Below are 27,983 nucleotides of genomic sequence, written 5' to 3'. Positions count from 1 at the left end.
TGCATGTCCATTTCTTGAATTCAATTACAAAATGCATGTATGCACAGAATGCAACTTTTGTCGAAACTATCAAAAACGATATTTTGTATGGGAAACTTCAGTAGCAGCCATACAAATACTCTTAATTTTCTTGACTGTCCCAAAATCTTCACTTGAACGTCAGTGGCGTCAAAATTCGCAGTCCTACTAATTCTACTATGCTTTTTAAGTTCTGCTACTCTCGTAACTCCAACTTGCACGAGGGACCCGCAAGCAACTGATTCAACAGGCTCACTTTCTTATCTTTCCTAGTCAATGTCTTTCGATCAGAACGGTTGTTCTCAAGTTTTCTTAACAAGCTTATCAGTCCTCTTTTTAAGCTTCAGCTTGCCGCCGAAATCAGCTGATTCAACAGGCTTAATTTTTTAATCAAGGCGCTTTGGTCAGAACGGTTGTTCTTAACTTTCCTAATCGGCTGCAAACCCCCTGGGAGAGCAATAATGTTGCGAGACAAATAAAAAAGCCAAACTGATGGCGAACGGAACAGGAACAACTCCAAAACGAAATGGAACACAACAATACAGCTATGAAGTAGCTTGCCTCTATAAATATATTACAGTTTCAAAGTTCAAAGTTTCAAATGTCGAGGCAGTGTTTTAAATCAAACACACTTGCAGAAGTAAGCTTGTTGTAGTGTTTGCTGAGCTGTCAGTCTATCGACATCGTCTGTGTCCAGCAAGTCACCAAGAACAGCCAAAAGGTCTGCGTCCTGCCACAACGAAGAATCATCAGTTAAACACAAAGTACAAGTAGCTTTGGGGCCTGGTCAAACGGAGGCGCAGCAAGTAGCCGCAAGTTGAACTTGCGTACAGACTTACGTTGGGTGGCAAAACTTAATCGCAGGTTTACTCGCACGCGCACGCAAGTTGCCAAGAAAGGGAAAACATTTCAAGATGGTCAAAATGGCCAAAATTCAAAAGAACGACGTGCGATTAACCTTGCGTTGACTGTCCAAACAGAGAAAAACTTGTGCCGACTAAGGACTTGCGTGCAAATTAAATGCAAGTCATCCCAAGTCAAGTCAGGTGCACGCAAGTCCTGGCCAAACGTAATCGCAAGTGGCATAAATGGCACTTTGATGATATTCGACATTCCTTCTAGTTCACAGTAGCATTTTGTTCTCTTGGGGGGCTTTAAAATCATCATTCTTTTTGCACCTACATGCTACAAACGTTCATCACAACATTGGTTAAGTAGTGAGGAACGCGAAACTGACAATCACTAACAAAACTTCATCGGTCCTTTCGAGTAAAAATTGTAAGGGAAATATCTAAGGACATATTTTTTAAAAAATTCAGATGACCACTGTGCCACTGAGATAAAGTTGTTTCAAATTTTGCCGTGTTTGCTACAAACCACAATGACATCGAAAACAATTGAGGGCCCTATCAGGGACGCGGACACAATTAAGGATTGTGCAGGATCAAACTGTACTTGTTCAGTTGCGGATTTCAACATTGGCTTGTCAGTATTACAAGGCTGCAATGTAGTGGTAACATGAAAAATGGAGCCAATTTTTTAATATCAGAGGTGAGGTCACAAATTGTGGCTTGAAAAACAGTTGGAACATACATATACCTGCTAACATGTTTTAAATTTGCCCTTAGTTGTTAATTTTAACAAGTGAGAAAATGTGTTTCATATGCTCTTTCAATTTATACCTTTAAGCAGTACAAACCTTTGTCAGTTCCGAGAATGTCGTTGCAGAGTCCTTGTCGGGGAAGTTCATCTAAAATATGAACGTGGTATTAATTGCAGAACGTGTCATTGCTTTATCAGGAGTTTTCAAGGATTCAAACTAATAAATTTTCAAGCATTTGAACGCGAGCTATCTGTCAGTTCGCCCAACGGATATCCGCTGCAACAATCATTGTTTAAGCCTGGTTTTCACTGGCGACGCAGCACAAGCGCAAGGATAACAGCTCTTATTTCACCGTGTAACAGCTTCGACTCAGGAAGCACAAGCACATTGCATTTTGGTGCTTTCCTTGCCTTGCGGGGCCAGCACGGATCAATGTCCTTTTGCGTGATTGCGCTTGTGCTTGCGTCGCTAGTGAAACCAGGCTTTAAATTTAGCAGTCTTTCTCAGCACATGTAAGTGTCTGTAACTTTGCAGTTAGTCTGTCTTTCTCCGCTGTTTATATTTAGTCTAACATTTTTACCTCTGGCTGCCATTTCATGGCATTAGACTTAGGTTGTAAACATTGAGAATGCCATTTGAAATTTCAAGAACCTTTCAAGGCTCATTCAAAAATTCAATCTGATCTCTTCATGGAACTTTCAAGACGGAGTCTAACTTCAGTCCTAGACTTTTCTTGACTGGACGAGCAAACGAAATAAGGATTGGTAAAGGTCGGACATTTTGAAACGGATTAACAACAATGAACTCGAAAAAATAGACGGCTAAAATTTTCAAGATAAGCCTTAAGTTTATGACGTACACAGTTCCTCCATTGAAGTGACTCCTTCTAGATTAAGGGCTGTACAATTTAACTGAAAAGTTGAACTCACCTTTACAATTAACTCTCCAAAAAATTTCATTTCTTGAGCTTGGCTACACTGCTAAAAAAAAGCCAGAAACATCTCAACAAAGCAGCAAAGAACAATAAGCTGTAGTCACTTATACTTTGCTTTGGTTTTTAGTTTTTTTGGAACTGATGAAATAGAAAAAAAATCGTTCATATTCCGAAAACAAAATTTTGGGTTTCATATAATTTGCAAACTCTGCCAAAAAATTACCTATTTGACTAACACAACATGTGCACATTATTTTTGCACGGAATTACCAAGTTTACAGTTTGCAGGCCTGGAGACGAGACTCGGCATACTTACTTTGTCTACCTAGTAAGCTACAGTACGAGTAACTCCATGTCTATTAAGTAAAAAAAAGTCCATGCTTTCTCAGGTTGCCAAATAAGCGCACTTAGCCTCTTCATACTGTGTCATTTTACTATTATCCTTTTTTCGCCAGTTTCACTTTGAAGCCATTGGGGTAACATAAAAAAGAAAAACTTACAAAAGCTGTATTAGATCAGTATAGCACCTCACAACAACAACTAAAACTCACCGAGTTGGTAAAAGGGAAAAAATCAAGTATTCCTCTGTACTCTCCAGATCTTTGCTCCACAAATACACTCTGAAGGCGCACACACCCGTGGCAAATGTTTTTCAAATGAAGTGCATTCAAAGCATCAAGGATGTCTCTCAAAACCAGCGTGATGTCCTACAAGAAATATCCATCACCAAGTTCTTACGCATCTTTATTTAAGGGAACATGGGACATTTAAAGAAAATGCCTTATTGTAAGAAGTTGACAATGCATGTTATTAACGCGAATTTCAAAAATTCGCGTTAACTTCAGGCACCTTAATTTGTCACTGTTAATTTAAAACACACCTTTTGACCACATTATAATCTACCCCCCCCCCCCCCCGTCAGAGTCAGTTGACACATTGTCATTCAAATAAGGAGAAACCGCTCACTTGTTTCCATTTAACAATTATTCTGCGAATCGCGCGGAATATCGCCTGATACTTAGCCGACGAGGCCGTAGGCCGAGTTGGCTAAAATCAGACAATATTCCGCAAGATTGGCAGGATAATTGTTTTATTATTCAACAACTTGCCAACGAAACACATTTTGCAGAAAAAAAACTATAATTATGCAGCGCTTTACAACATTTCGGACAAATCTTCGCAACCTACATATATCGCAGGATATCTGTTAGCACAGTTAGCTATAAAATTATTTCGCAGAATGAAACAAATTCGCGTTATTCGACGTAAACGTATAACACACGGAAATTCGCGTTAATTAAATCATGTAAAATAATTTTCGAAAATTCGCGTTAACTACATTACGTGTACATTTTGTTCGCTCAATAAGGTAGATTCTCTGCTCACAGACATAACCTGACATTTTTTGTGTCTGTGATTGTACATAACTGATGGATAAAACTGTTCATTCCACAAGTTGGAATTTCTTTGGATTTTGCAACTTAAGTATTTATTTCGACTGAAATTTTCTGTAAGTGCTGCTGATGACGCCCCTCGGATTTCCTGAATGTCAAGTAAATAGTCATTCAGTCACGCAGAATGACGTTATCACTCAACCCAAAGCTGTTTTCTTTGTCCCAAAAATTTATGGTTGCTTTTATCACATCCCCCTCTTCAAAACGTAAGAACAAGCTAACTAATTCGAGTTTGGTTAACAAAGGTAGTACCAATCAGTCTTGCGACTGACAAACCTGTGGCTCTCGGATTCTGAATCAGATTGAAATTTACAAATGTTGGGTTTTGTAGAGGGAGAAATCTGAGTACTTGCAGAAAACCTCAAGAACCAGCAACGAACTCAACTTGCATATAAGCCTGCGCCACATCGATGTGAAGCTAGCGCTCTCGCCAGTGACCACTACGCCTTCCCTGCTCTCCAAGCTACCATAAGTAGTTTGTTTCGTAGGAAAAACCCAAAAAAAACAAAAAAATATATATTATTATTAATTACGACTGTGCGTTCATGCTTACCTCTGATGAACACTCACGAGATGCTAGCCATTCTTCGCCACTCATCAAAAGAGGCATTTGAACAAATGCTCTGTTTCCCTATTAGTGAAAAACATCGAGAATCAATTTTAAATACCCATATAAAGATAACATTAACACCTTACTTTCTTAATTACTGTACTATACATTAATCCATGGGTAGGTTATATCACACTTTTAGTCTATTAACGTTAGTGAATCCGTCATACAGGGATAACTTTTGGATTTTCCTTCAAGAGTGCAGACCTTTACAATAAGTTTTTATTGTTTTCAATGAGTCTAAACAAAAATACCTTAACAAAGAAAGCATCCAAGGGCATCAGAAAAGGGTTATTAACACTGCTGAAGTTAACAGCTTTTCCTTTCAGAGTATCAATGTCTCCCAACTGCCGGTCTACCTTAAGCTCCTGTAAATAACAATGACAATGTTCCCAGAGTAAACAGAGTTGTTGGCTCTTTATTTAATTTGTGGTATTAACAATGGCTTTATCATATTCATAATTCCGTCAGATCAATGAAACTAAAATCATTATGCACCTAACAGTATTAAGCTGCCTGGGGGGGGGGAGGGGGACTGGGCATAGGCAGGGAATTTGACAGCAATTGTCTGCCCTTGGTGGGGGCGTTTGACTGTTTTAGTGGACTTTCTAACATAATTTTATTGATGTTTAGTGACTTATTTGACCATCCAAATATGCCCTGCAGTTGGGCATTTGAACAGAAAATCTCAGCTAATTATAAGTACAAATGCCCCTCCTATGCTTCCCCCTCCTCCTGCAGCTTACCATTTATAGGTGCATTATTTATTTTTGACCAATACTTTACTAAAACGCAGGGCTAGTGCTTAAAACAGCAGCTTTTCAAATTTGCCAACTTTTACTAGAACAAAGTTATTGTAAATATTTCAGAAGACATATATGACATCATATTCAAGTTGTAGCTCGATCACTTACCAGCTATCACAGCCCAGCTGGCTACTGTGCGCTCTTTCCTTCTTGTTTCGTGTTTTCGCCTTCTCTTTCACCGGTGACCGCCAGCAACATCCCTGATATTGTCACCATGAATATGTACATATCTGTGTCATAAAACACCCCTTTCCCAGGCAGAATAAGATGTCAAGATCATGCCCATATAATTTTTGCTTCCCGTTTGAATAAACTTCACTTGCATGGAACTCCATCTAGTACACTTGTGACTGCAAATAAATATATAACGTTTCATTAAAAAATATTTAAATGTTGATGTTAATGTTGTACCTTTAATATGCATGGTCTTCCAGCAAATTCCGACTTGATAGCTGAACACTTGTCATGGCAAACAGTAGGTTCAGAATCGTGGTGTGGATAATGCTCCAACTCTCTTCCTGGTTTCACCAATCCATTAGATGCCTGCAGAATAATAAGAAATACTTTAATAGTCATTATGTCAAGCTAGAACTCCAAACAGGGGTCGTACACTTTTTCAGGCCTTCGGCTTTTCGGCTTTCCGGCCCTTCTTGTTCGGACTTTTTTCTCCTCCGATTTCTTCTTTGTGCCGTTTGTGCTTGCTGGCTCCCTTTTTTGGCGGTCTTCTCCCTCATCCTTTCTTCATCATTTCCTGTTTGGTGATCATCTGGGCCCGGCGCATTCCTCATTGTTCTCTGGACGAACCAGTCAATATCGCCTTTCGCTCCTATTCAGGTCACGTGTCACCCGTCCAAGGCTCAAACCGAGGGATTATAAATGCTTGCACTGTTTAACACAAGCTAGTACTGAGGGAGGCCTTAAGAGGGTACGATAAACCCAAAACCACACACAAAAATCTAACAAAAACCACAATACCACTTCGAATGTAACCAAAAAATTCCACAAACCTGCAAACCACTAGCCTAGTCTAGAAAACCGTATTAGGGCAGGTTAAAATAAGAAAAATTCCGCAAAACTGCACCAAAAATAATGGCAAACCACAATATTGCAAACCTTTACGCCCCCCTCAGTACTAGTAGGTGAGAAATTAAAACCCACTTACAACACTTACCAAGAATTCTGAAATTCCCAGTTCAGGATGAGCTATTGGAAGTTCAGGAAATTGTTCTGCTGCCATCTTGGCCAAATCGGCCTGTTACAAGAAAGTGGAATTATGATCATAAAGATAAATCAAGCAACAAGTCAACATACAGTTCAGCATGCCTAGCTTGTGAAATATCGACACAATAAGCAAAGCTTGCCATTTAAAATATTATTTAATATTATAATATTTTTTGCCCAAACATGTGCAGACTTACCAAATATTTACTTTCCTCTTCAAAACTTTGGTGGAGTTGCAAGTATATGTCACAAATGTCACTCTCCACCTACAAAATAACAACAATATTCTGTATAGTAATAGTTAACTGGTACAGTCATGCAGAAGGAGACAGTGAAGTCTGTAGAACACAATGTAGGGTGCACTTACAATGTAAATCAATACAAAATGGCAATTAGTGACAAAAGGTTTTGTAGTTAGGCAAAATGTTCGAGGTATTCTTTGGCATATTATTATAATAAGCACATAGAAACTACCTTTTGAAAATCCTCAGCACATAATAGTTCATCGCCCTGTAAACAAGAACAAGAGCACAAGAAAGTGTTTCATCACATTTCCAAACAAGGAGAAGCAAGTTGAAAATATGATGTACAGCTGTCTTCAGAGTATTAACTGACGGTTTGCAACATGGTTTACTATAAAAAATATCTAACAAAACATAGTCAAATGTTGATACGAATTTACGATCCTTCCTTTCTAATAATTATATGTTGGTTAAGTTTACAAACTAGGGTGAGGTCTTCTTTTGTACAGTGAACTCTCTCTAAGATGAACACCTTCAGAACTGCATGGCTCCAATGGTCCATCTCAGAGCGGTGTCCGCCCTCTTTGGAGTTACCAGAAAATTGCAGGGAGGCAGGCCGGGACAGGTGTCCATTAAGAAAGGGTTGACTGTACTACAGAATGGTTAACTAAAATTGTTGTAAGCCCTTACGCCTTTATTTCTATTTTCACATTTGTTCATTCCTGCCAAATACCCGACATATCTACAAACATAAACATATTGCAAACCCTGCCTCCAGAAAACGGCTTTGAGTTCATGACAGCGTGTAAAACTTGGAATAATATTGAGTGACTGACAGTCAGGTCACTGTATGCCTTTAACTAACCTCTTCCAAATCCTTCTTGTCTGCCAGCCTGTGACGTAGTCTGGAGCGTAGACTTTTGATCGCCCTTCTAACCTCTCCCATTTTTTTCACATCAGGCTTAGCCTCAAGCCATGGACTCATATCAGCCTGTTAATTGTATCAGTTGAAAACAACAGCATAATTAAGCAATGAATCAGAAGTGACTAAAAGAGATATTACAAAATGTAGTGCATAAAACACAAAATAGAAAGTGAATGGCTGAGTAAACAGTCAATCAGTACCACACCACAAATAAAAACAATAGTATCTCCTTTACACTGATTCATGACTATTGCTTCATTATCTTTCAATCACTAACACTCAGTGGTCTAAATGCCTTGTGGAACACTAGGCATGGTTTGATGAAAAATTGACTCAAGCTTTTAGAACAGGCCATTTCCAAGTTACCCTTTGCCTCTGTTTCAAAATGAGTCATGCAAATCAGTATTTTCATTTGAATTGTTTTGCTTGAGGAATCATTTTGAAACTAATGCCAAAGGTTACTCGAAAATGGCCTATTTTGTAGAGAAGCATGATTTCTAGACTCCAACTTTTCAATTTCTTCTTACATTTAACTTCAACAACAGAACATCAATAGTGTTGGACAATAGCCTGTCTGGTGATTTTTATGACAAGCCCCATGTTCTACTGTAGTCCGTCAGTTCTTAAAACATTTTCATGATAAATTGTACCATGCTAAAGTTTAAAAAACAATTTTTACCAGACAATAAATGGGAAAAAAATTATTGACAAGTTTTATTAGACTAAGATATTTAGAAGTACGTGGACCCCGTATGCACCGACTGCCTGTCCGTTCGGGGCGTCTCGGTCACGTCTGTCCGTGGCGCCCCCGGCCGCCCCCGCTCGTCCCTCTGGTCCCTCCCTCCCCGCCCCCCCCCGGGTCGCGGGCCCGCGACTCCCGTCCTGGCTGCGCCTCCCCTTCGGGCGCGTCGGGTCCGTGGGGGACAGGCGTCCGGCGGGGTCCGGTCCGTCGGGGGCGGGGGGGGGGCGCTTCCGTTCCGAGGTGTCCGTGCGGGCGCGGGGCACGTAACACTAACCTGCAGACTTCTGTATTTTGTCATCAAGTTATCTCTGATATGAACAATTCAATACAAAAAATTGTTAGACTACATTTATGGAAGTAAGCAAATGCCTTACATCTTAATCTAGTTTGTTTTGGAATTTTAGTTGGAGAGGCAGGGATTTTTAATGATTTGCTCAAGGATGCAAAGCATGCAAGTGGATCCCAATACAATTTTTATGTTACAATAAACTCAAGTACCTACTAAATATACAACAAAATGCAACTACGATCCCTGTAGTACTTTGGAAGCAAATTCTATGCATTACTGTGGATTATCAGTGCACTGATCAGAAGACCCACTGGAATGAATGAATGACAACAATCCCATCAGATTTACCTCAGTTCTTGAATATCTGCCAGTTCTCTGTTAAGTTCCATAGCAAGAGCTTTTAATGCACTATCGACAATCTTTTTTGCTTCCTTGTCCTCTGATACCTGACAAAAAATGAAGAATAAGAAAAAGCTATAAAATAGTGAAATTATAACTAACCTGTTTTTGTTTGGACTGAGGATATTTAATATTTATAAACTCAAGGTTAATAAATTCAGATTAAGCATTAAGCCTGTATAGTTGGCACTAGAAGACACAACAAATTATGTTTATTCATAAACAGCTTCTATTATGAAACAAATATTGACATTGACTTCAACATCACTGCTTGTTGCTACCCCATTTTATTGTCCTGTTTAGGACAAAGGATAACATCAACAATCATTTCTGCTTTGTTGTGATTGTGTCCCGTACGCGATGTTCGACGCATTGAAATGCAAACACCGATCCCACCAAATAAACTAATGCTTTTTTAATATAGATATGTAATTTTTATTGTACTTGTAGCGCTATTGGTTAGAAATGAAATCCTATATAAAAAGTATTATTATTATTAAGTTATTTTTATTGAAGCAAAAACAGTGTAAATACTCGAGGACAGGCTTACAGCCATACCATGTCTAGGACAGGTTCAGGCCCTGTTTAGGACAGACGAGTCAAAAACCATACCCTATCCAGCGGCACGTCCCTGTATAGGCCATGTAGGGGAGTGCCCCCCAGGGTTGCTACACAAAAAGGTTGTACCTTGGACTTGTCCATTTCTTCTTGAACTGCTGATAATAAAGCATTGATCATGGCATCAAAGTCACCAAATGTTGTATGTCTACTGACTGTTTCACTGCTGTCTTGTGATAATTTCATGGCCTGTTGAATGTAGTCAAATGCAATAGAGCCCAGTTACAAGCAAGAGCTACCGTAATGATTCGATTTAGCGCCCTTCTTCCAATAAGCGCCCTCTTCCGAATAAGTGCCCCCCTTTGAATGTGTTTTTGTCAATAAGTGCCCCTATTCCAATAGGCGCCCCCATTCTAATAAGCGCCCTCATTCTTATAAGTGCCCTCATTCTTATAAGCGTCCCTATTCTAATAATCGCCCCTATTGTGGATAACTGCCCACACTGTAGTCATGATCATTGACGTCCATTAGATAAACACATGAACATTCACCATACCGTACATGTATATATTTACTGCTAAAATGAACAATTCTTTTAAAAGTAACTGAACTTTCAACAATTTGTTACTGTTACAGTTTCTGTTATTGTTTAATAGTTATTTTAATATTTCCTAAAGTTTTGTTTTGAACTTTTGTGTGAACAGCGCCCTGTCCCGAAAAAGCGCCCTGTCTCGAATAAGTGCCCTCCCTTGAGGTACCAAAAGTAAATAAGCGCCCGGGTGCTAAATCGAATCATTACGGTAGATAAGCACTAATAAAATAAACTACACTACAAAGCCAGTTAAGCAGGTGGAAGTACAGATGGATGAACCAGACTTATAATATCATTCTCAAACTCATTAATAATCTATCAAGTTAAAACAAACAAAATCACAACCGTGTAGGAGGTTTTGATACCCAATCTTAATTAGCATAGATTTTAATGATTTTACTTCTCTGTTTACTCTGTAGTTTCTTGTTTCGATTGAGAAGATATATCAAACACTCGAGAGAGTGTTTCATCGGCAATCCAAACACCTTGAATTTCATCAAAACTACTCTGCTGTGAGTCGTATTTCATCTCTTTTCTTGGTGTTTTGAGATTCCGATGAAACACTGTCTCTCGTGTTTGATATACAGTATTACTTTACAAACAACAACTTTTAACTTGATCCTGAAGATGATTTCCGCTCAGGTTGTCAAAACGTCAGTCACCAACTGAACAACAGTTCTTTTCAGAACTACGCTCACATTGCAATCACATTATACAAACTAACAGGAATTCTGGTTTCAAACCATTTACAATGTTTTACGACTTTGCTTGTCAGGCTAGTAAACATGATCACTGGGCTAGTGCAATTTGCCAAGAGCTTGACCTGATAGTGAGGTAGCTTTAATTCATCTTCTTAACACCCTTTTCATTGTTTCTGTTGTTGGCAAAACAACCTTTGTCATTCATATTACTCAAAAAAGGTACCTGTACTTTGATATTATCCTTTAAACAATGTTTTTTGTATAAAAATTAACAATCTTACCAACTGGAAACTGGCAAGTGCTGTTGTAAAGTCATCTGTACATTGGTTGACCTTTTGCCTTATGTCTGTCACATCCTGGAGGCTTCTCTCCTGCAGTGGTATTGTCAAAAAGAATGAGCAAGTACTTAAACCAGACGTTCCACAATAAAAGGAGTCTGGCCTGGCCATTTTCACACCTTGTTGTCAGTAAATGACATCAAAGTAAACAACTGGCAAACAACCTGCCTATTTTTCACAACAGTTAGTGACAAAATGTGTTTCATTTTTGCTTAGAATATTCTGTTAAACATAAGCCAGTTAAAAATTTGTCACGCTCGCTCGTGTCATGTTGAATAATTTCTTCACTATTTAACACCGAGCTTGAAATCTACCATCTTTATTATTTACTACACATTTGATGATTTCGACATTGCTGATCCTAGCAGTATGTAGGACGCGTGTCACATATCAACCTAGTAAATGGCCCAGCTCAACAGTGAGTCTCTCGTAGCTCAGTTGGTTAGAGCGCCCAACCAGTATCTGGGAGGCCATGAGTTTGATTCTGTCGGGGACTCAGATTTTTTCCTTTGTCCCACACTCATGTCATGTTGAATAATTTCTTCACTATTTATCACCGAGCTTAAAAACTACCATCTTTATTATTTACTACGAATTAAAAAGTCGACACTGCCTAAAAATATCGTTTTTGGACGTTTCGGCCAGTACTGTTGCCTTCTTCAGCAAGATAAAAAAAATGCAAATGTTCAACAGCGTCCTGTTAAGATATGTAACAAATGTGTGATAAAAAACTAAATGCACTTTCTGAGTGCAACAACAGTCTCTAGAGCATTCTTAATGAGTCTATAAATTCTTAATGCTATTGTAAACGTTTGGTAACGCTATGTGTTCGTTTATAACATTCCTATCTCGCACAGAATGCCAAGCTTCAAGAATTAGTCTTTGTTTCCACGCCGTTGACCTGTCGCCAATTTCGACGCTCTCCAAATCTATTTGATGGTCATTAAGCATATGGTGTTTTGCCAACAAAGAGTTTTTATCCATATAAGCCAGTTATATACCGTATTTTTGTCAAAAGTATATCGTGGTTTCATGAGATTTTGAAGCATTTTAAGTGATGAAATCATTCTCTCATTCTGTAATAATGTGCACATTTTTAAAGTGAGATAATAAAAAAGGCCGCTACACTCTAAAGAGTAAAACACTCATACCCGCCATTCCTGGTAAGCTTCAACAGCTCCTTCAAGAACTGGGTCTGTGCTACAGTTGTCTAGAGCATCTGAAATTGTAAGTTTATTAATCAGTTTAAACTTTTACACAGTACAGACAACTTCACCTTTGTAAATAGAGACCTTCAAACCGTAGTACAAGTACGACTTTCCAATTTCAATCCCGTTGCACTCTAGATGAGACTGTCGGTACGAGATTTGTGTGAAATGCGATAATGGGAAACATAAGCATGAGGATTGAAAAGTTGTGCTCATACTCAATCTAGTACTTGTACTCCAATCTGAAGATCCCTATTAACTATTTGAAGGCAACGAGTCAGCAAAGATGACTAAGAAGTAGTCAGTACCTTTAAAGCACAGAATTATTTTAACAGTGCAACATCCTAAAGATGGAATACAAATTTCATTACTAAACTTGTGGTCATGTTGAAAGGGTTCTAAATACCGGTAAAGGAAATGACTGACTGAGGTTGTGTTCAAGCCTACAAAAGTGGCATATTAAGTGTCCTGGCTGATATATTGTACTTTCATAAGTATGACCAGGAGCTAGCTGCGAACTTACTTTATTACATGTATCTTGAAAATAAAGTAAAAACACCAAAAGTGGTGAAAGCAAAATTTAAATTTTATTCGGTGCAAATAAGCTTGCGGAAATTTTCAAATGCAAAATATCAACAAAGGAAAATAAGCGACTAAAGATTCAAACTTTCACCGGAATGGAACTTTTTTTACATGACATCCTGTCACAAAATCAAATTTCATGAACTGTAATCCACTTCCATCTCTGTAATCTTTGAATCATCATCATCATCATCATCATTATGATTATGATTTTTAATCCTGTACCTCTTCACCGAAGTACTTTAATTGTATGTTATTTTAGTGGCATTTGGCTATATAATTTAGAAATAACCAAGAGGACTTTTAATAACCAGTTGGGACACTGTCCTTTAACAAGAAGGTTTTATTTGGGGTCCTACTGCATTTACTTTGAACTATGTAAATACCTTCTTGTTCTTGGAGCTGGCCAAGTGCATGCTGAAAGAGATAGACATGATGCTCTGTAATTAGAAAAACTTAAATAACTGTGCCAGAGACTTCTTGTAGAAACACTTGACAACTATAGCCTGGTTTCCATGTGATCGCAGACGATCGCAGTATTGTAGGTTCTGCGATCTGCGATCATGTGGAAACACGCATCTGCGATCCTTTGCAATCGTCTGTGATCGATTTGCACACGATCGCAGAAAATAGAACCAAGTTCTATTCCCTGCGATCGTCTAGGATCGCTTGCGATGGCTTGTGATCGCCTGCGATCGTTGCGATCATATGGAAACACGAATTGCGATCCATATTGCGATTGAAATTACTTATCCCATAATATTGATAATCGATCCCATCATTCAACACCTCTGGGATCGTCTGCAATCGCTTGCGATCATCTGGAAACAGTTCACTCTGCGATTGTGCAATCACACGGTTCAGTAAATTTCTGCAATTGTGATCGTCTGTGATCCACTGCAATCATATGGACACCAGGCTTAAACTGTGAGCAAATGCCATTTTATTTCTTCGTCAGAGGACTCTAAATTACTGTTGACGAAGAGGACAAGAATTTTTCTACCACCTAAAAGAAAGTATGTTTCACACTGCTTCTAATACTTCAGATTTAAACAACCATCACTTGAAGTTTACATAGCAGCTGTAAGGAGGAGAATGGTGTAAAATACACAACAATATAATTAAACCAGTTTTTCTGCCTCAACTATTATACCAATAAGTTCTGGACAACCAAGATTATTTACTGAAAATTGATTGGAAACGATAAAATGAATGACATGCTGAATTAAATGCAGTTCATAGAAATAATACAATAACATTAATTAAATTGTTGAATGCCGTGATGAAAGTACCAGACTATGCCGGCCGGTATAATATTTAAAACCAAAACAAGATTACAAAAAAAGAAAAGAAAACAAATTAATTTGAAAGTTTATTCAACAGAATTTCCTTACCTGCAATGATTTTTCTCGCTCTTGAAGAGGTATCAAGTTAACTTCTTTGCAAAACAAATCAATAGTGTCAAATAACTCCTGCCTTGCTTCATCTCTCTTTGAAACAATGTCACCCGCTAATAACTCGTCCTAAAAAGCACGACAAAATAATTATATACATATGCTAATATACAATTTTATAGTTGGCTGTGCATAATGTGCTCATGAAATTTAACTTCTTCCCATGGGTAAGAAATCTGGAAAACTAAGGCTGGTCCTTACCAACTGCACAAGCACAAGAAGATTTAAAACAATCATTCCACAACATCGGCATAAGAAAAGAAAATCATAACAAGAAAATGCAACTTACCTTGTCTTTACAAAGACACAAACACTCCTGAGCACTCATGAGATTCCTCTCAGACTCTTGGACCTGAATTTAACAAGGCAAGCAACATTTGTAAATCTGGAGAAATGCCAATGCCACCGATATGCAACCAATATAGAGGGTTATAGAGTCAAACTAGGTGTTCTCTTGTAGATACAGTTATTTGTGAACAAACTTTCTAAACTGTTCATTGCTAAGGATCAAATTAATTAATAATACTACTGCTGTGGAATATGGTAAGTTTACCACCTACCCACCCACCCCCCCCCTCCCCCCGCCCCCAAGCTATATTCACTCAAATACTTTACTATACCTGGTGCAAGGATTTTAATGCCTCCAAATCAATCCTGTTACTTTCCCTCAGTTCAATAGCCTCTCTGATCACTACAGAAGCCTTCCCATTTCCAGGGGTAGTGTCTCTGTGAATACATGTAAGTAAAAGGCAGAATAAGAGAATACTGCTGTTTACTTTAAAGTTATTTGAACTCGACACATAACTTGCCATTTTACCGGTAATTGATAACTTACAACAATTAAAAACACTTTAATTTGCAACTGCATTATTGATGCTGATTAACTATTATTAGCATAGATATCATGAAATGCTGACAGTTTTCCATGTTGCACTATCAACCTTACCTCATTGTTTTAAGGCAACTAACTTTGCTTGCCAACTCTAAGAACTGCAAAAAGTCAAAATAAAGGTTAAGTCTGCATGGAGCAAAGTAGGCCATAATGCCAGAGCTTCTTCTGTTTCTGAATTATAAAGTGACAAGGAGTATTCCTACTTCCTCCTGGATGGGATGCTAATCCATTGCAAGGTTACACCCAGCATTATTTTGCCAGTACCCATATCATTTATGCACCTGGTTAAGAGAGCTCAAGGCACTATGGGCAGGGCTGTCATTAAGGGTCATGACCCATAACACCTGTTATGGCTGTGTTCCCTCGATGTTAAGGGTGAAGATGTTGATTTGTATCATGCTACACTTGTGTACAGAGCGAAATACTAAGAGTGGTAACTTTAATGAAATGGCTGCTTAAAAACACAATGACAGCCCTGATGAGAGCAAAGTGTGACCCATGCAGGCCAGGGCTCAAACCCAGGCAGTTTGATCTGGAGTGCAGCGTGCTAACCATTAGGCCCAGGGCTGTCACTAAGGGCCAGGTGCCAGGATTTCCCCCCACCTACTATGAGCATAGCCCCTGGCTACTCCAAAAAAAACACATGAAAACAGAATCAAAGGAACTTACTAGCAGTTAAATTCCCTGCCCACTAATTGCATATACTCGGCAGCTTGACATCTTAGTGACAGCCCTGTTGTCCAGCATGCCCAGCCCCCAACCATGTAAAACAACTGCAAGTACCATACAAAGGACTACATGTTACATTTCTCAGTCACCTGATGTACCTATTTATAACTATTTAACACAAGAAACCTTTTACAGTTGGGTGGCTAAAATGCTTTTATTAGTTAACCTATTGTATACTGCAATTTATATAATTTAACATTTTTATTGTGTTGGAACTAAGATACTTGCAGCCCAGATACCTTGCGATTGACAGCCTGCTCCATGTTTTCCTTGTATTTCACCTCTTGAGCCGAAAAATATTTCCTCAATTCATCAACAGCTTTTTCGTTTTCCTAATTCAAAAATGAAATGTAAAGTAACTAAGAAAATTTCAGAATCATAGGAGTAACAATAACCTGAAAAATATGTATTAATTAATTACAATAAAACCTTATGATACCATTTGACTAGAAAAAGATGTCTTTATACAAGTAACAAAATGAACTTAGGATTAGTGTCAACTTTGTTTGTATTTGGGAGAGACCAGGGAAGAGAGAACCAGTGTTTGCCCACTTTTGATCCAAGATGTCTGTTGAAATGGCATTTTTTCAGGCTGTTTCATTTGACCACCGGTTTAGGTTGTAGATTAAAAAGTAATCACATGATGAGGATTGTGTAGCTTCCACTCTTTTCAAACTCTTTGCCATAAAACATTTTGAATTGTATGATAAGGATAGGTAAAATGTAAAGACTGTGTTTGAGCCTAGTGGCCATCAGGTCAGAGCTTTTCTGGGTCTCAGTACCATAATGTGACCAGGAGTGTTTCAATACCCCCAAGATAGGATGCTTATCCATCTCAGGGTTACACCCAGCAGTTAATTTGCCAGTACCAATTTATACACCCAAATCTAAACAATTAAAGCCATTGAATGGGGAGATTTCAAACCTCTAAGCTTTGAAATAATTCAAGCACGCTTAAGGCTTGTCACTGTGAGAGTTAAGTGTCTTGCCCAAAACACAATGTAGTGAGCCCAGCCAGGGCTCGAACCCGTACAGCAGTGCACACTAACCATAAGGCAGTCATGCCTCCGCATTATTATGAAGGATAATTGTGAAAAAAATATTGTCATACTTGCAAACTTGTGACAGGAAGTTGCTGGAAAGAGTGCCCAGACAAATTCTTCCAAAGCCATTTCAATAAGATATCTGAGATCAATAGTAGGGGTAGGTGCCTGTCAGCAGAGTTTCAACTGAATGACAAAAACAAAATACTTACTTTATGCATCTTGATAACATTTTTCAAGTATTCATTCTCATTTCTCAGTTCTTCCATTTCTTTAGTCATAGCTTCACTTAGTGTGGACCTGTGGATAAAATCATCACTGAATAGGAGATAGAATCAAAGACAATAAATCAAACTGCAAAAATTATACATATTTATGCTAACTGGAAGTATTACCATACCTTGGAGATAATGGAGGTGGACCGTCCTACAACAGACAGTAAAAATATAAAGAACAATTGATAATTTCAACATGTTCAAGGAGAATTAGATGTTTGTGTTGGGTGTCTGGAAAACCCAACTAGATAAAATAGTTACAAATAGTGACGAATTGTAACAAACAAGAGAGATGCAGTTCCCAATACCTCTCATTGGGTTTCCATTAGAATGTTTTGGAAAAAATGGAATACCTTCATAGGAATTCCTCTTTTCCCGTTTCTCTCAGAATAACCAGAAATTTCTTTCCATTTGCTACATTCCCTGACTTGCTATTGCTGGTAGGAACAGCCTAACAACACACTATACATATGTACCTGCTCAGTAGCTGTAACAAGTCCCTGTTTGATTAACTCGAAAGCAATGTTTCCAATTCCCCCTTCAGAATCATCCCTAAGTTCCACAGGGCACGGGACTGCAAAGAGTAAACAATAATAATAATACAAATGTCCAAATTCATTTAAGGTCATTCCAAATAGAAATAGAACCTGCACTAAGATTTTCGTCAAACTTTGCCTATTGATTGTTTATGTTATAGGAACTTGAATTTTGAAATAAAAATGGGGGTGCTGCCATTTTTTATGCGCGCGCCCTAATCATGCGTGAAATTATGCGCAGTAGGGATGTGCAATGCAATACTGGGGAATGACCTTAAGAACAACAACACTGATGATAAAATCTTTACTCATTCTGCAAGTGCCTTCAGAAAAAGCACAACTTTTAAATTTACCGGTAATTGACATACAATCTAAAGATTTCTTCGTTTCTTTCAACTTGATAGTGAGCAGCTTGCCATCGGTGAGATTGTGCAGCATGTCGACACCCTGCAAGTAAAATAATAATAATATAATTTAATAACAAACGAATATTTTAACAGGATTAACCCATCAGTACTTGAGAGTACTGTTATCTTAGGGGTCCTGTAAGATTTTAAAAATTTCAAAAGGTAAAAACACAAAAAATAAAAAATAGGGCCCCATGGGTCCTGTGTTGCGCGGGTCGGCGGGCCCCGCTGTCCTGCGTCTCTCCTCCCCCCCCCCCCGCGCGCCGCGCCCGGGGCGCGCGGCGCCCGCGCCACCCTCGCGTCCCGGTCTCGGCCCTCGGGGGGGGGGGCTCAGTCGCTTCGGCGGGTCTCTCGCCGTGGGGGGGTCGCCCGCTGTCTGTTCCCGTGGTCGCCCCGCGTCCGTCGCGTGTTCGGCGGTGTGCCCCGCCACCGGCACCCCCCTCCTCTCCCGGCTGCGCCACATAAATAAATAAATAAATAAATAAAAGTTTAAAAAAGTTTAAAAATGTTAAAACTACAATGGTCAAAAAACATATGACAGCTTATGAATAAAAATTACAAATAAAAATGTTCTTTAACTTTTTGTTTAAATAGAAGCCTAGAATTCAGATTTCTCATGTCCGACGGTAAACTGTTAAAAACGGAGGCTCCTAAAAACGAAAAACTCCGACGGCCAAACTCGAGCTTCATTTTCGGCAGTTCGATAGAGGAAAATCTGTTCCTAGTATTGACACTGTGATTTCCTCTTTTAAAATAGTTCTTAAAAGGAGTACACGCATTTCCAAGTAGACAATCAAAAACACAGAGACTGACTTTTCTTTTCAAATACCGTAAAGTTCCGTGTATAAGCCGCACCCGTAGTCGCACCCCCGTGGCTTGACAGTCCAAATAGTTAGTTCTGGTAAACAAACAGGGCAAAAACACGGCGGCGGGGCAGTGTCCGCGTCCCTCCGTGGTCCTTCGTCTCTCGTTGTCCTCTCCACGCGGCAGCGTGGGGGTCTGGGCACATGGCACTCGGCGTTCTTCTCGCTCCCCACAGATCCCTCAGAGTAGCGTCGGGTCATCGCGGTCGGCCATTGCCTGTGGTCTTGCGTCTCTGGCCCCGCGCGCCGATTCGGTGACTGGCGGTTCACTCCGTGCGGGACGGCAGTGACACAAGTGGGTTGTCTGGTCTTGGAGTTTTTGGGCCCGGCTCCACAGAGTTGGGCGCCCCATTTGTGACTTGTGGGGGTGCGGCAGGCTACGGTAACTGTCAGCTGATGGAAAACAAAAGAAAAATCAATATATAACATGAAGCACAGAAAAAAAAAATGATGAGGGGCAGAATGGAAAACAAAAACGGTCAGAATGTGGTAGCTTGTAGTTATACATTTGCTGTAGTTTTAAAATGATTTTAGGTCAAAATGATTTTGAACTGGCAATTGATTTGATTGTTTTGTTTTTGTTTTTTGTTGTTTAAAAGGATTATCGTACATGTAAGTGTAATAAATTATTTTGTCAATTTAAAGAGATTAATTATACAAAATTGAAACAAAGGAAAATACAAATAAAATGGGTATGTAAGGTCTCACATGAATGGCTCGCTACCCTTCAAGAAAACAATAGAACAATCAACAGGAAAAATGCCCCAAGCCCCAAAAACAATAGCAACTGCCACGTTAGAGGACCAGCAAAATTACAAGCTTATATGAGCTGCTACACTACCGAATTAAATCTGTTTAAAATCATTTTGACCTGGAATTCACTTTACTCCCTGCTAAAATGTATTATTAGGGAATATAACAAATCTACTTTAAAATGTGTGGTTTTTATGTCAGAAACAAGGGTTGGTGGAGAAGCAGGGGTTCACTTAGGTACCTTGTCATAAACTTCACTGTTAGTTGCTGCAACACCATCAAGGCAAAACAGTTGAGCAAACGGCACCAAGGAGAGAATTTCATGTGAAAGGAACACAATAGTCCGTAGACTGATAACTTCAGTGTTGCCATAATCCACAAAATGAACTTGAACCTAAAAAGTAATATCAATAGATATACCGGTGTGTTAAAGATAACGCTGCACCGGACCTGAAGAAATATTAAGGAAGTGTTAAGTCAAAAGGTACAAAATGTTGACAATCTTGAAAGTAATTCAAGAAGTAATAGAACAACAATTATGAAGTACAATTTTTTTTTACAATCTGATTGCCTGTGTAGTGTTTTTGAAGGAAATGTAAACACAGCTAACATGCTTGCCTTTTGTTGGCTTATAAAAGGTTTAAGCCATTATAAAAAATGGCAAACTAAAGTTTACATGGCCTGACACACATGCAAACACTTGTCCGTCCCTTATGCACACTGTATGTAAGCCCTTGCCTCATAAACATTCATTTATCCACAATTTCTTTGAGATAACATCATGCTGAGTAATCACATCAATCCTTTTCTATCTCTTAAAATTCTGATACCACTACTTTTATCCATTTTTTTCCAGGATGAAATATACAACATACATGTAAACTACCTTTTAAACTTAACTGGCAAAATTTTATTTTTTCAACAGAGGAACTTTGCTTCAAGGGCCTCCTTTAATCTATAGAGGGTAGGAGACCAGATCAGAATTGCATACCTGGTTATCCTCCATGAGCTCTTTAACCCTGCAGCGATACCACTTTTTGTCCTCGGGATAAACTCCACCATACACCTGGAACAACAGCACAATAAAAATGGACCGACTTTCAATTTGTTACAAGTATAAATTTCCATCAAAGGTATAGAATGGTTGGTACAGGGGATGGTCACAACTAAGTGGCCTACATATGTCTGCGAGGCTTTACAAACAAATCAAGTATTCCATTTTTAGACTTCATGTAATTTTGTCAAAAGCAAAACAGTTTCCCTTGCTCTCGTTATATACTACATTTTATACCATGCCATAGAAAATACACCATCAGAACACAGGAAAGCCGTTGTATCGACGGTATTCACTCACCTTCCCATCGTCCGCTGCGATCTTATTCTCGACGAAAATACAAGTGACTCGTGGGATATTCCATAGTATACCACTCGAAAGCGTTGCATAACTAGTATGTATTTTTCACAGCTGAAGCAGACAACAAACAAAATATTCATAAGAATGTGTTTATTCAAAGTTTTTCATAGTAATTGATTAAAAATATTTGCTGGTGTATTAGTCAAGTAATTACTTGTTGTTGCTGTCTGCGACTCAGTGTACTTCCATTGTCTCGAGATACACTGTATGTACAGTATTGCAAAAAATTGTATTGTTGCAGCCTAACAATTAAGCCGGGTTTACACGAGCAATTTTTAAATGGCAGTTCTTATGTGACAACTTTTATTTGCTTGTGTAGATGAGAAAAAATGGACGATTTTTATGTGACAAATATATTTGTTGACAAGCTGGCAAGTTAGCTTTTATGTGACAAGCAAAAGTTGTCACATATGAAAATTTGCTCATGTTGAGGACTTGTCACATAAAATGAGGCAAAATAATATTGTGTCAGCATAATTGTTGTCCCCTAATTCCTCATGCGCACTGTGCATGCATATCTCTGTGCATACATGTATCTCTGCTGTCCAAGGTCATTACATGTACTGGTGCACTAAACTTTGGACTGCTGACAAATAATTGCAGGGATCCATATTCCCAGTCGTCCGGTCGTCCGAGACGACTAAAAAATCGTATGGACGACCAAAAGATTACATAAACTCGTCCGCTGGACGACTTAAGTTTGACTTAATGAAAAAAAAAAAACAATTATTAAGTTTTCTTATGAGTTACTTAAGTTCTGACCACTTGTCATCCATTCATAACTTTTCGAAAACAGAACATAATTTGCAACTTTCTGTCACGATAAAATCATAATTTTGGCCGCCATCTTGGCTGATGCGGTATTTTCCATCAATGAAATCATTGCAGGCTCAATTTTCAAGCTCTCAACCGCTGATATTTTGTACTGCAGCTGCATCCGCGAAAACACGAGGCGATCGCATCAGCTGATGTTTTGATCAAAATTTGCCGTTATCTTGGTCTGGCCCCGCCAGCAAAGGAAAAAAGCAATGTTAACACTTCAGAAAAACAAACCAAATATGAATAAGAAGAGCAAAAGCGTTCTTTTCTTCCGTGGTTGCAGTCGAAGAGGCCCTGGCTTTCATTTGTGCCCGCATCATACGCTTCCGCAACATCACAAGCCGCTTGGGGGCATGATGTTTTGTGAAATTTGTAAACCGGCAGCCAAGGTAGACAAGTAAAAAGTCTCATTAACAAATACTTGTGAATCAAACTTTATTAAAACAGATTCGTTGTCTTAAAGATTTCATGTATACACAGTGTTACATACATGTGATAATAACAAAAAAGTCAACTTTTCATTTAAGCTTACTTGTTGTACGGTCGCCATTCTTTCCTTTTGAACGGGCAAGTAAAATTTTGCCAGGGCAAGTATGTCATCTTGCATACTTGCCCGGCTGACGACTTGGAGAAAAAACGAATATGGATCCCTGTAATTGTTGTCATCTACTGCATTCATGATCAAAATGTAAACCCGACTTTACAGGGACTATGTCACAGGGATTTCACAGAGTTTTCGTCTAAACTGTTCTAAAATTAGTGGTAGGAAACTTGACTCTATATAAACATTACCTTTGAACATCTAAAGGAATATATAACCTTAATCTGCAGATAGAAATCAAACTATGGATATTTATATCGATATTTCGAAGACGCACAGAAACAATTTTAAAACGTTTGCCACACAATCCATTTTCATCCAAGCCATCCGCAGCCAAAGATGCTTGTTAACAGTTTCAGTGCTCTAATATAGCAATTTTTGATACACATGGACTATTATTTTTAGGTTTCCTGTGACACAAATATAAATTTTGGCGGTCCAAAAATCAGTTAAAATCCCTTTAACATAAATGTATTATAGTATTAATTTCTACCTTGTCAATGTGTGGAGTTGACTGTAACAAAGGCTTGTTTCTGCAGTAGATCTGCAGGTCCTTGTCCATTTTCTCAATGACTTGTGCTGTTTCTAGTTCTGCTGTCTAAATGCAAGATTTGTAACAAAGTCAGAGGTTTTTGTAATTTAACTCTATTAATCTCTAACAGTTGGAACACAAGCAACCTACAATGCACATATACAGTACCGCTCAGAAATAAGCGTCCCAAAACATACGCGAAAAAACCGTTGCGTTTTCAACTGAACCAATTCACGTTTGTGGCGTCAACATGTCAAGTTTGACAGCTCCGCCTGTGTGTTTCTGGACATGAAACAATGGTCTTGAAAACTTTATTGTCGACTTATTATATTTCTTCAATGAATGTCGACAGCAAAGGGCCGTTTGACATTTCTAGCAATTGCTGCGACAGCGATCTTCGATTGTTTACTTATTTTTTTTTTAATTTTTGGGGGGAATGTTTTACGTTAAACAACGTTAAATGGTTTACTTGTCAAACGCGACACTTTGTCTATACAAACTTGAATGTTTTACACGTGAGAAAACGCAGAAAAAAGTTAGCCGTTCACGGTCGCTCGAAAATGGCAGTATTTTTGTTCAAAACCGAACACACTTTTAACCCAACAACTTCTCTGCTAAAAGAAACCACTTAAGACGAGTTTTAATTTATTGGATCCAGGATATACTCCGACAAATAACAACAAATCGTGTTCCGTTTTGATGACATTTAAACTTCACGCGGCTTGCTTGATTTGTTCTCTGGTGACTTTGCGACGAACTACAGGCCTCTGGCGACTTTGCGACGAACTACAGCTCTGGCGATTTTGCAGTTCTTCTGGACGGCCTCTACCTCAGCAACAACTTTCAATTTGAAGGTTTAGTTGTTTGGAATCGAGTTGCTTTTGGCATGATGATCGATAACCGCTTACCGGTAATTCTTTTGAAGAACGCGTGATTGTTTGAGAACTCAGGTGAATGTTTCGTCACGCGTATGTACGGTTCTATTAATAAATTCATCTTTTATCAGTGATTTGTTGTTTTGCAATATTATTACATAGTTGTGACTTAAGGAAAATGTTGATTCGCTGCACGTGGATTCTTAGAACCAGAGATATATTTATTTTCGCTTCTCGACGGCGCTTGCCGAAGTCAAAAGCCGTCACCCGCAAAACTCGGATAATTTCATATCGATTTGTTGTCGAATAAAAGCACATCGTTTTCTTTCGTTTCAACTCTTGAGCGACCCTTTCGAGATTGAACTATTGGGAAGTTCACGTTTATGAGCCGCTGAATCTTGTTACGTGTAACGTAAACAAAACTCTCGTCTGTTTGTCTCAAAATGCCAAACGATAATCGTCCTAAAACTACGTACTTTAAGGCAAGACAAACACTACTCGATCGTCTGCCGCCTTTAAAAGTTGTTCTCGCAAAGATTTTTCTTTTGTTTTTCCCAACAATACAACACAAAGAAAGCTTAGAGGAATGAATAACAAAGAACTGCGTATGTGTTTATGCTTCGTTGCATAGGCGCGTATGCGTATGTGCGTATGTGTATGCGCGTATGTGCGTCTGCGTTTGTGCGTATAAGGTGCGTATGCGATGGACGCTTATTTCTGAGTGGTACTGTATATATAAAGTGCTGAAGATACTTTTAGCATACCTTAACATTGCCAACACATTAAAACATTTCTTTTCAATTTGTTTATTACATAATTTCTAGAACACAAAACTATTTTAATGCGTTGAAGAATATATGGTACAAACACTACCCACCGGATAAATCACTATCCGGTGGGTAGCGAAGTACCGTAAAGTTCTGTGTATAAGCCGCATCTTTTTCCTCTAAATTCAAGTCAAAAATCGGGGGTGCGGCTTATCTACGGAAACATCTCTGGTTGGAGTTCTCAAAGGCCTAATTAATATTCATAAAAAACTTCTCAAGACATCATTGAATAAACATATATAACAACCTGAAAACTTTGTTGTTGTTCACTACCTTTTAGTTCCTCTGCAAAGCTGTTTACAGTGAAGCGTGCCAGTCACTTCGAATCATGTCTTTCCGCCGCGTGTGAGAAGGCACCAAGATAAACGCAAATACTCACAAGGCAAATGGCCGACCGCTTCGGTTTTTTATTGACCTTCACAGCAAATACATCTGCTGGATTAACAAACTCTTATTCTGCATGAAGTTTTTATCCTGTTGCGAGTAGCAGTTTCCAAGAATCTTGAAATAAAAACGTGGTTTCTTCCGAAGAAAATGCCGCCATGTTTGTTTTTAATGCCCAGACTCCTCTCTACAATTCAGAGCTTGGCTACTAAGAATTCATCATTCGCGAACGATTCGAACAAATTACAAGTGTTTCAGGAGTGTTTAGAAGTGATAATCTCGAAAAAATGATATCAAGAGAGCATCCAAGTTTAAGATATTGTGAACTCAAACTAAAAAGGAGGTACGACAAGTGAAATTTAGCTTTCGTAAGACTTAATTTATATTAAACATTGCAACAACCACTGTGTCAGTGTTTCGAAACCGTGCTTGCTTGCCCTTGATTGTTTACCAATAGAACTTCACTTGAACTTCAAACTTTATGGTCTTTAAATTTTTTTTCCAAAATTTGAGCTTCCAAATCGGGGGTGCGGCTTATCTACGGGTGCGGCTTATACACGGAACTTTACGGTAAGTTTTGTATGACAGTTATCTAGTGAATAGCGATTAATCCGGTGGATAGCATCATCCACCTTTTGAACAACTGGGCCAAGGACTTTACATGTTATTCCAGTTAATCTGCCAATGCCTGCCTGGTAAAGGTATCTGCAAGTGTCACTTTAACTTTTACAGTGTGTTTGTAAAATTTGTATTTAAATAACTACATTTTATGTAGTAATGGAATTTGTAAACCTGACAAATCCTTACTTCCTACATATTAACCAAACAGACCGTAAAATTTGTTCTGCAAGGTAAGCCAACCAAATCTCAATAGCTGTTATTGGAGTTCTCAGCGGTTTGACATTCAAACGAGGCTTAAGGGTCATTCTGCATTGTGTTCACTGATGTATTGACCCTTTCGCCTCGTTCGCATACCTTTTTAACAAAAGAATATATTATCGCTGGCTCAACTGCAATAACAGCTATTACCTGTGCCCAGAACATTACAGGGCTCTCCACATGGGTCACAAATATTTTCTCCTGCAAAAAATAGAAGGAAAAAAATAGGCAGTTAAAAGGAAGCACTAAGGAAATTAATTTTTGAATGCACGTCTCCCTGAGTTTGTTAAACAAACATTCCTAACTCTAGGTACATCTTGTAGATTTATTGTCTACACAGGGTAAAAGCCAACTTGAATAAAAAAAATAGAACTCGTTGGAAAGCTCACTCAAAAAATTAATACAGAAACGATGTAAGGAATATAATTACACAAATCAGTCATTAGAATGAACTCCTACCTCGGGGGACTCTCCATTCTCTACATGTGGACTTGATGGTCGGGCATCAACACCATCTGCAAGTAGAAAGATTCACACGCACACGCATAAATCACACCTTAACCACAACTTCTACCATTAATACGTGTAAGTGAATAAAGGACTCAAATATATATGGTCAGCCCTCTGCTCACAGGCATGCACCTCTGGTTAATGTAAGCAGACATGTACACTTAGTGGTGGTCCCACATACAGGCACTTAATTTCAAATCTTCATTAAGAGAACCGACTGCAGAAGGCACGTGGTGCATTTCAGAGACTAGGGAAGGTATGGGCAGCCAGAGGAATAGGAAGGAGAACCAAGATACGCCAATTCAAGACTTCAGTTCGACCGGTACTGCTATATGGCTGTGAAACATGGAAGATCACTAAAGCTGATGAAAGAAAACTGAACAGTTTCCAATGCCTATGCCTGAGACGGATACTGAGAATTAGATGGCAGCAAAGAATTACAAACAAGAGAGTGGTTGAAAAGGCAGAGGTCAATGCCATAAGCTGCGAAGTACGACGAAGAAGGTGGAACTGGCTGGGACACATACTCAGGAGAGAAGGTGCGAATGACTGCTTCACAGCATTGGAAAGAGCGAGAGGGAGGCCAAGGACAACTTGAAGAAGGACAGTGGAAAAGGAAAGAAACAAGGCAGGGTGGGCAAGCTGGGAGGTAGCCAAAGCGGTGGCAAGGAACAGGGAGTGCTATGCGGCTACTGGCACAAAGAGACTTGATGATGATTAAGAGGACATTTCTCTTCAACGCACACTTTTTGGTCTGAAGGGTGTCCACTTACTGAAGGTTTAACTGTTGAAGATGTTTCATTATACACATTAGGAGGTTAACTACTGCAGTAATACATGTATGACATGCAGGGTGCTGTTAAATTTAGCTTCAAAAAGAACATAAACCTACCTTCAAAGGAACTCCTTCTTCTTGCCCTGAACTTCTCTGGTGTTGCATTGTTGTTATTGAGTTCGCCGGCCCAAGG

The 27,983-nt window shown here is 38.9% G+C and overlaps 1 protein-coding gene across 4 annotated transcripts; it reads right to left on the bottom strand.

Annotated features, from left to right (window-relative positions):
• Window positions 1-44: 44 nt before the first annotated feature.
• LOC144650800 (serine/threonine-protein kinase 31-like) lies at window positions 45-27,983 on the bottom strand. Of its 4 annotated transcripts, XR_013570201.1 has the most exons (33): window positions 27,908-27,983; window positions 26,965-27,020; window positions 26,656-26,706; window positions 23,502-23,606; window positions 21,166-21,240; window positions 20,416-20,568; window positions 18,520-18,598; window positions 18,092-18,189; window positions 17,741-17,766; window positions 17,553-17,658; window positions 16,537-16,629; window positions 15,623-15,666; window positions 15,297-15,402; window positions 14,966-15,028; window positions 14,617-14,745; window positions 13,609-13,639; window positions 12,584-12,651; window positions 11,376-11,465; window positions 9,931-10,050; window positions 9,193-9,290; window positions 8,830-8,863; window positions 7,754-7,879; window positions 7,121-7,156; window positions 6,844-6,912; window positions 6,597-6,677; window positions 5,837-5,968; window positions 4,874-4,987; window positions 4,563-4,640; window positions 3,107-3,262; window positions 2,551-2,601; window positions 1,718-1,768; window positions 275-748; window positions 45-219 (listed from the first exon to the last, which is right to left on the bottom strand). XR_013570201.1 is itself a non-coding variant. In XM_078510543.1 (32 exons), the coding sequence occupies exons 3-32, from the start codon at window positions 26,668-26,670 to the stop codon at window positions 641-643; spliced, it is 2,535 nt and encodes an 844-aa protein (XP_078366669.1). In that variant the 5' UTR covers window positions 26,671-26,706; window positions 26,965-27,020; window positions 27,908-27,983; the 3' UTR covers window positions 45-640. The 4 variants fall into 4 exon arrangements, 3 of the variants coding, with proteins under 3 accessions (XP_078366669.1, XP_078366670.1, XP_078366671.1); XM_078510543.1 differs by having other exon boundaries at window positions 45-748; XM_078510544.1 differs by having other exon boundaries at window positions 45-748; window positions 2,551-2,598.

The sequence above is a fragment of the Oculina patagonica genome, chromosome 4 (assembly GCF_052425735.1).
Source record: "Oculina patagonica isolate OP01 chromosome 4, crgOcupat, whole genome shotgun sequence".
In the NCBI taxonomy this organism is placed as follows: Eukaryota; Metazoa; Cnidaria; class Anthozoa; order Scleractinia; family Oculinidae; genus Oculina; species Oculina patagonica.
Note: the sequence above shows the minus strand (reverse complement) of the source record. Positions and strands in the feature narration are given on the sequence as shown.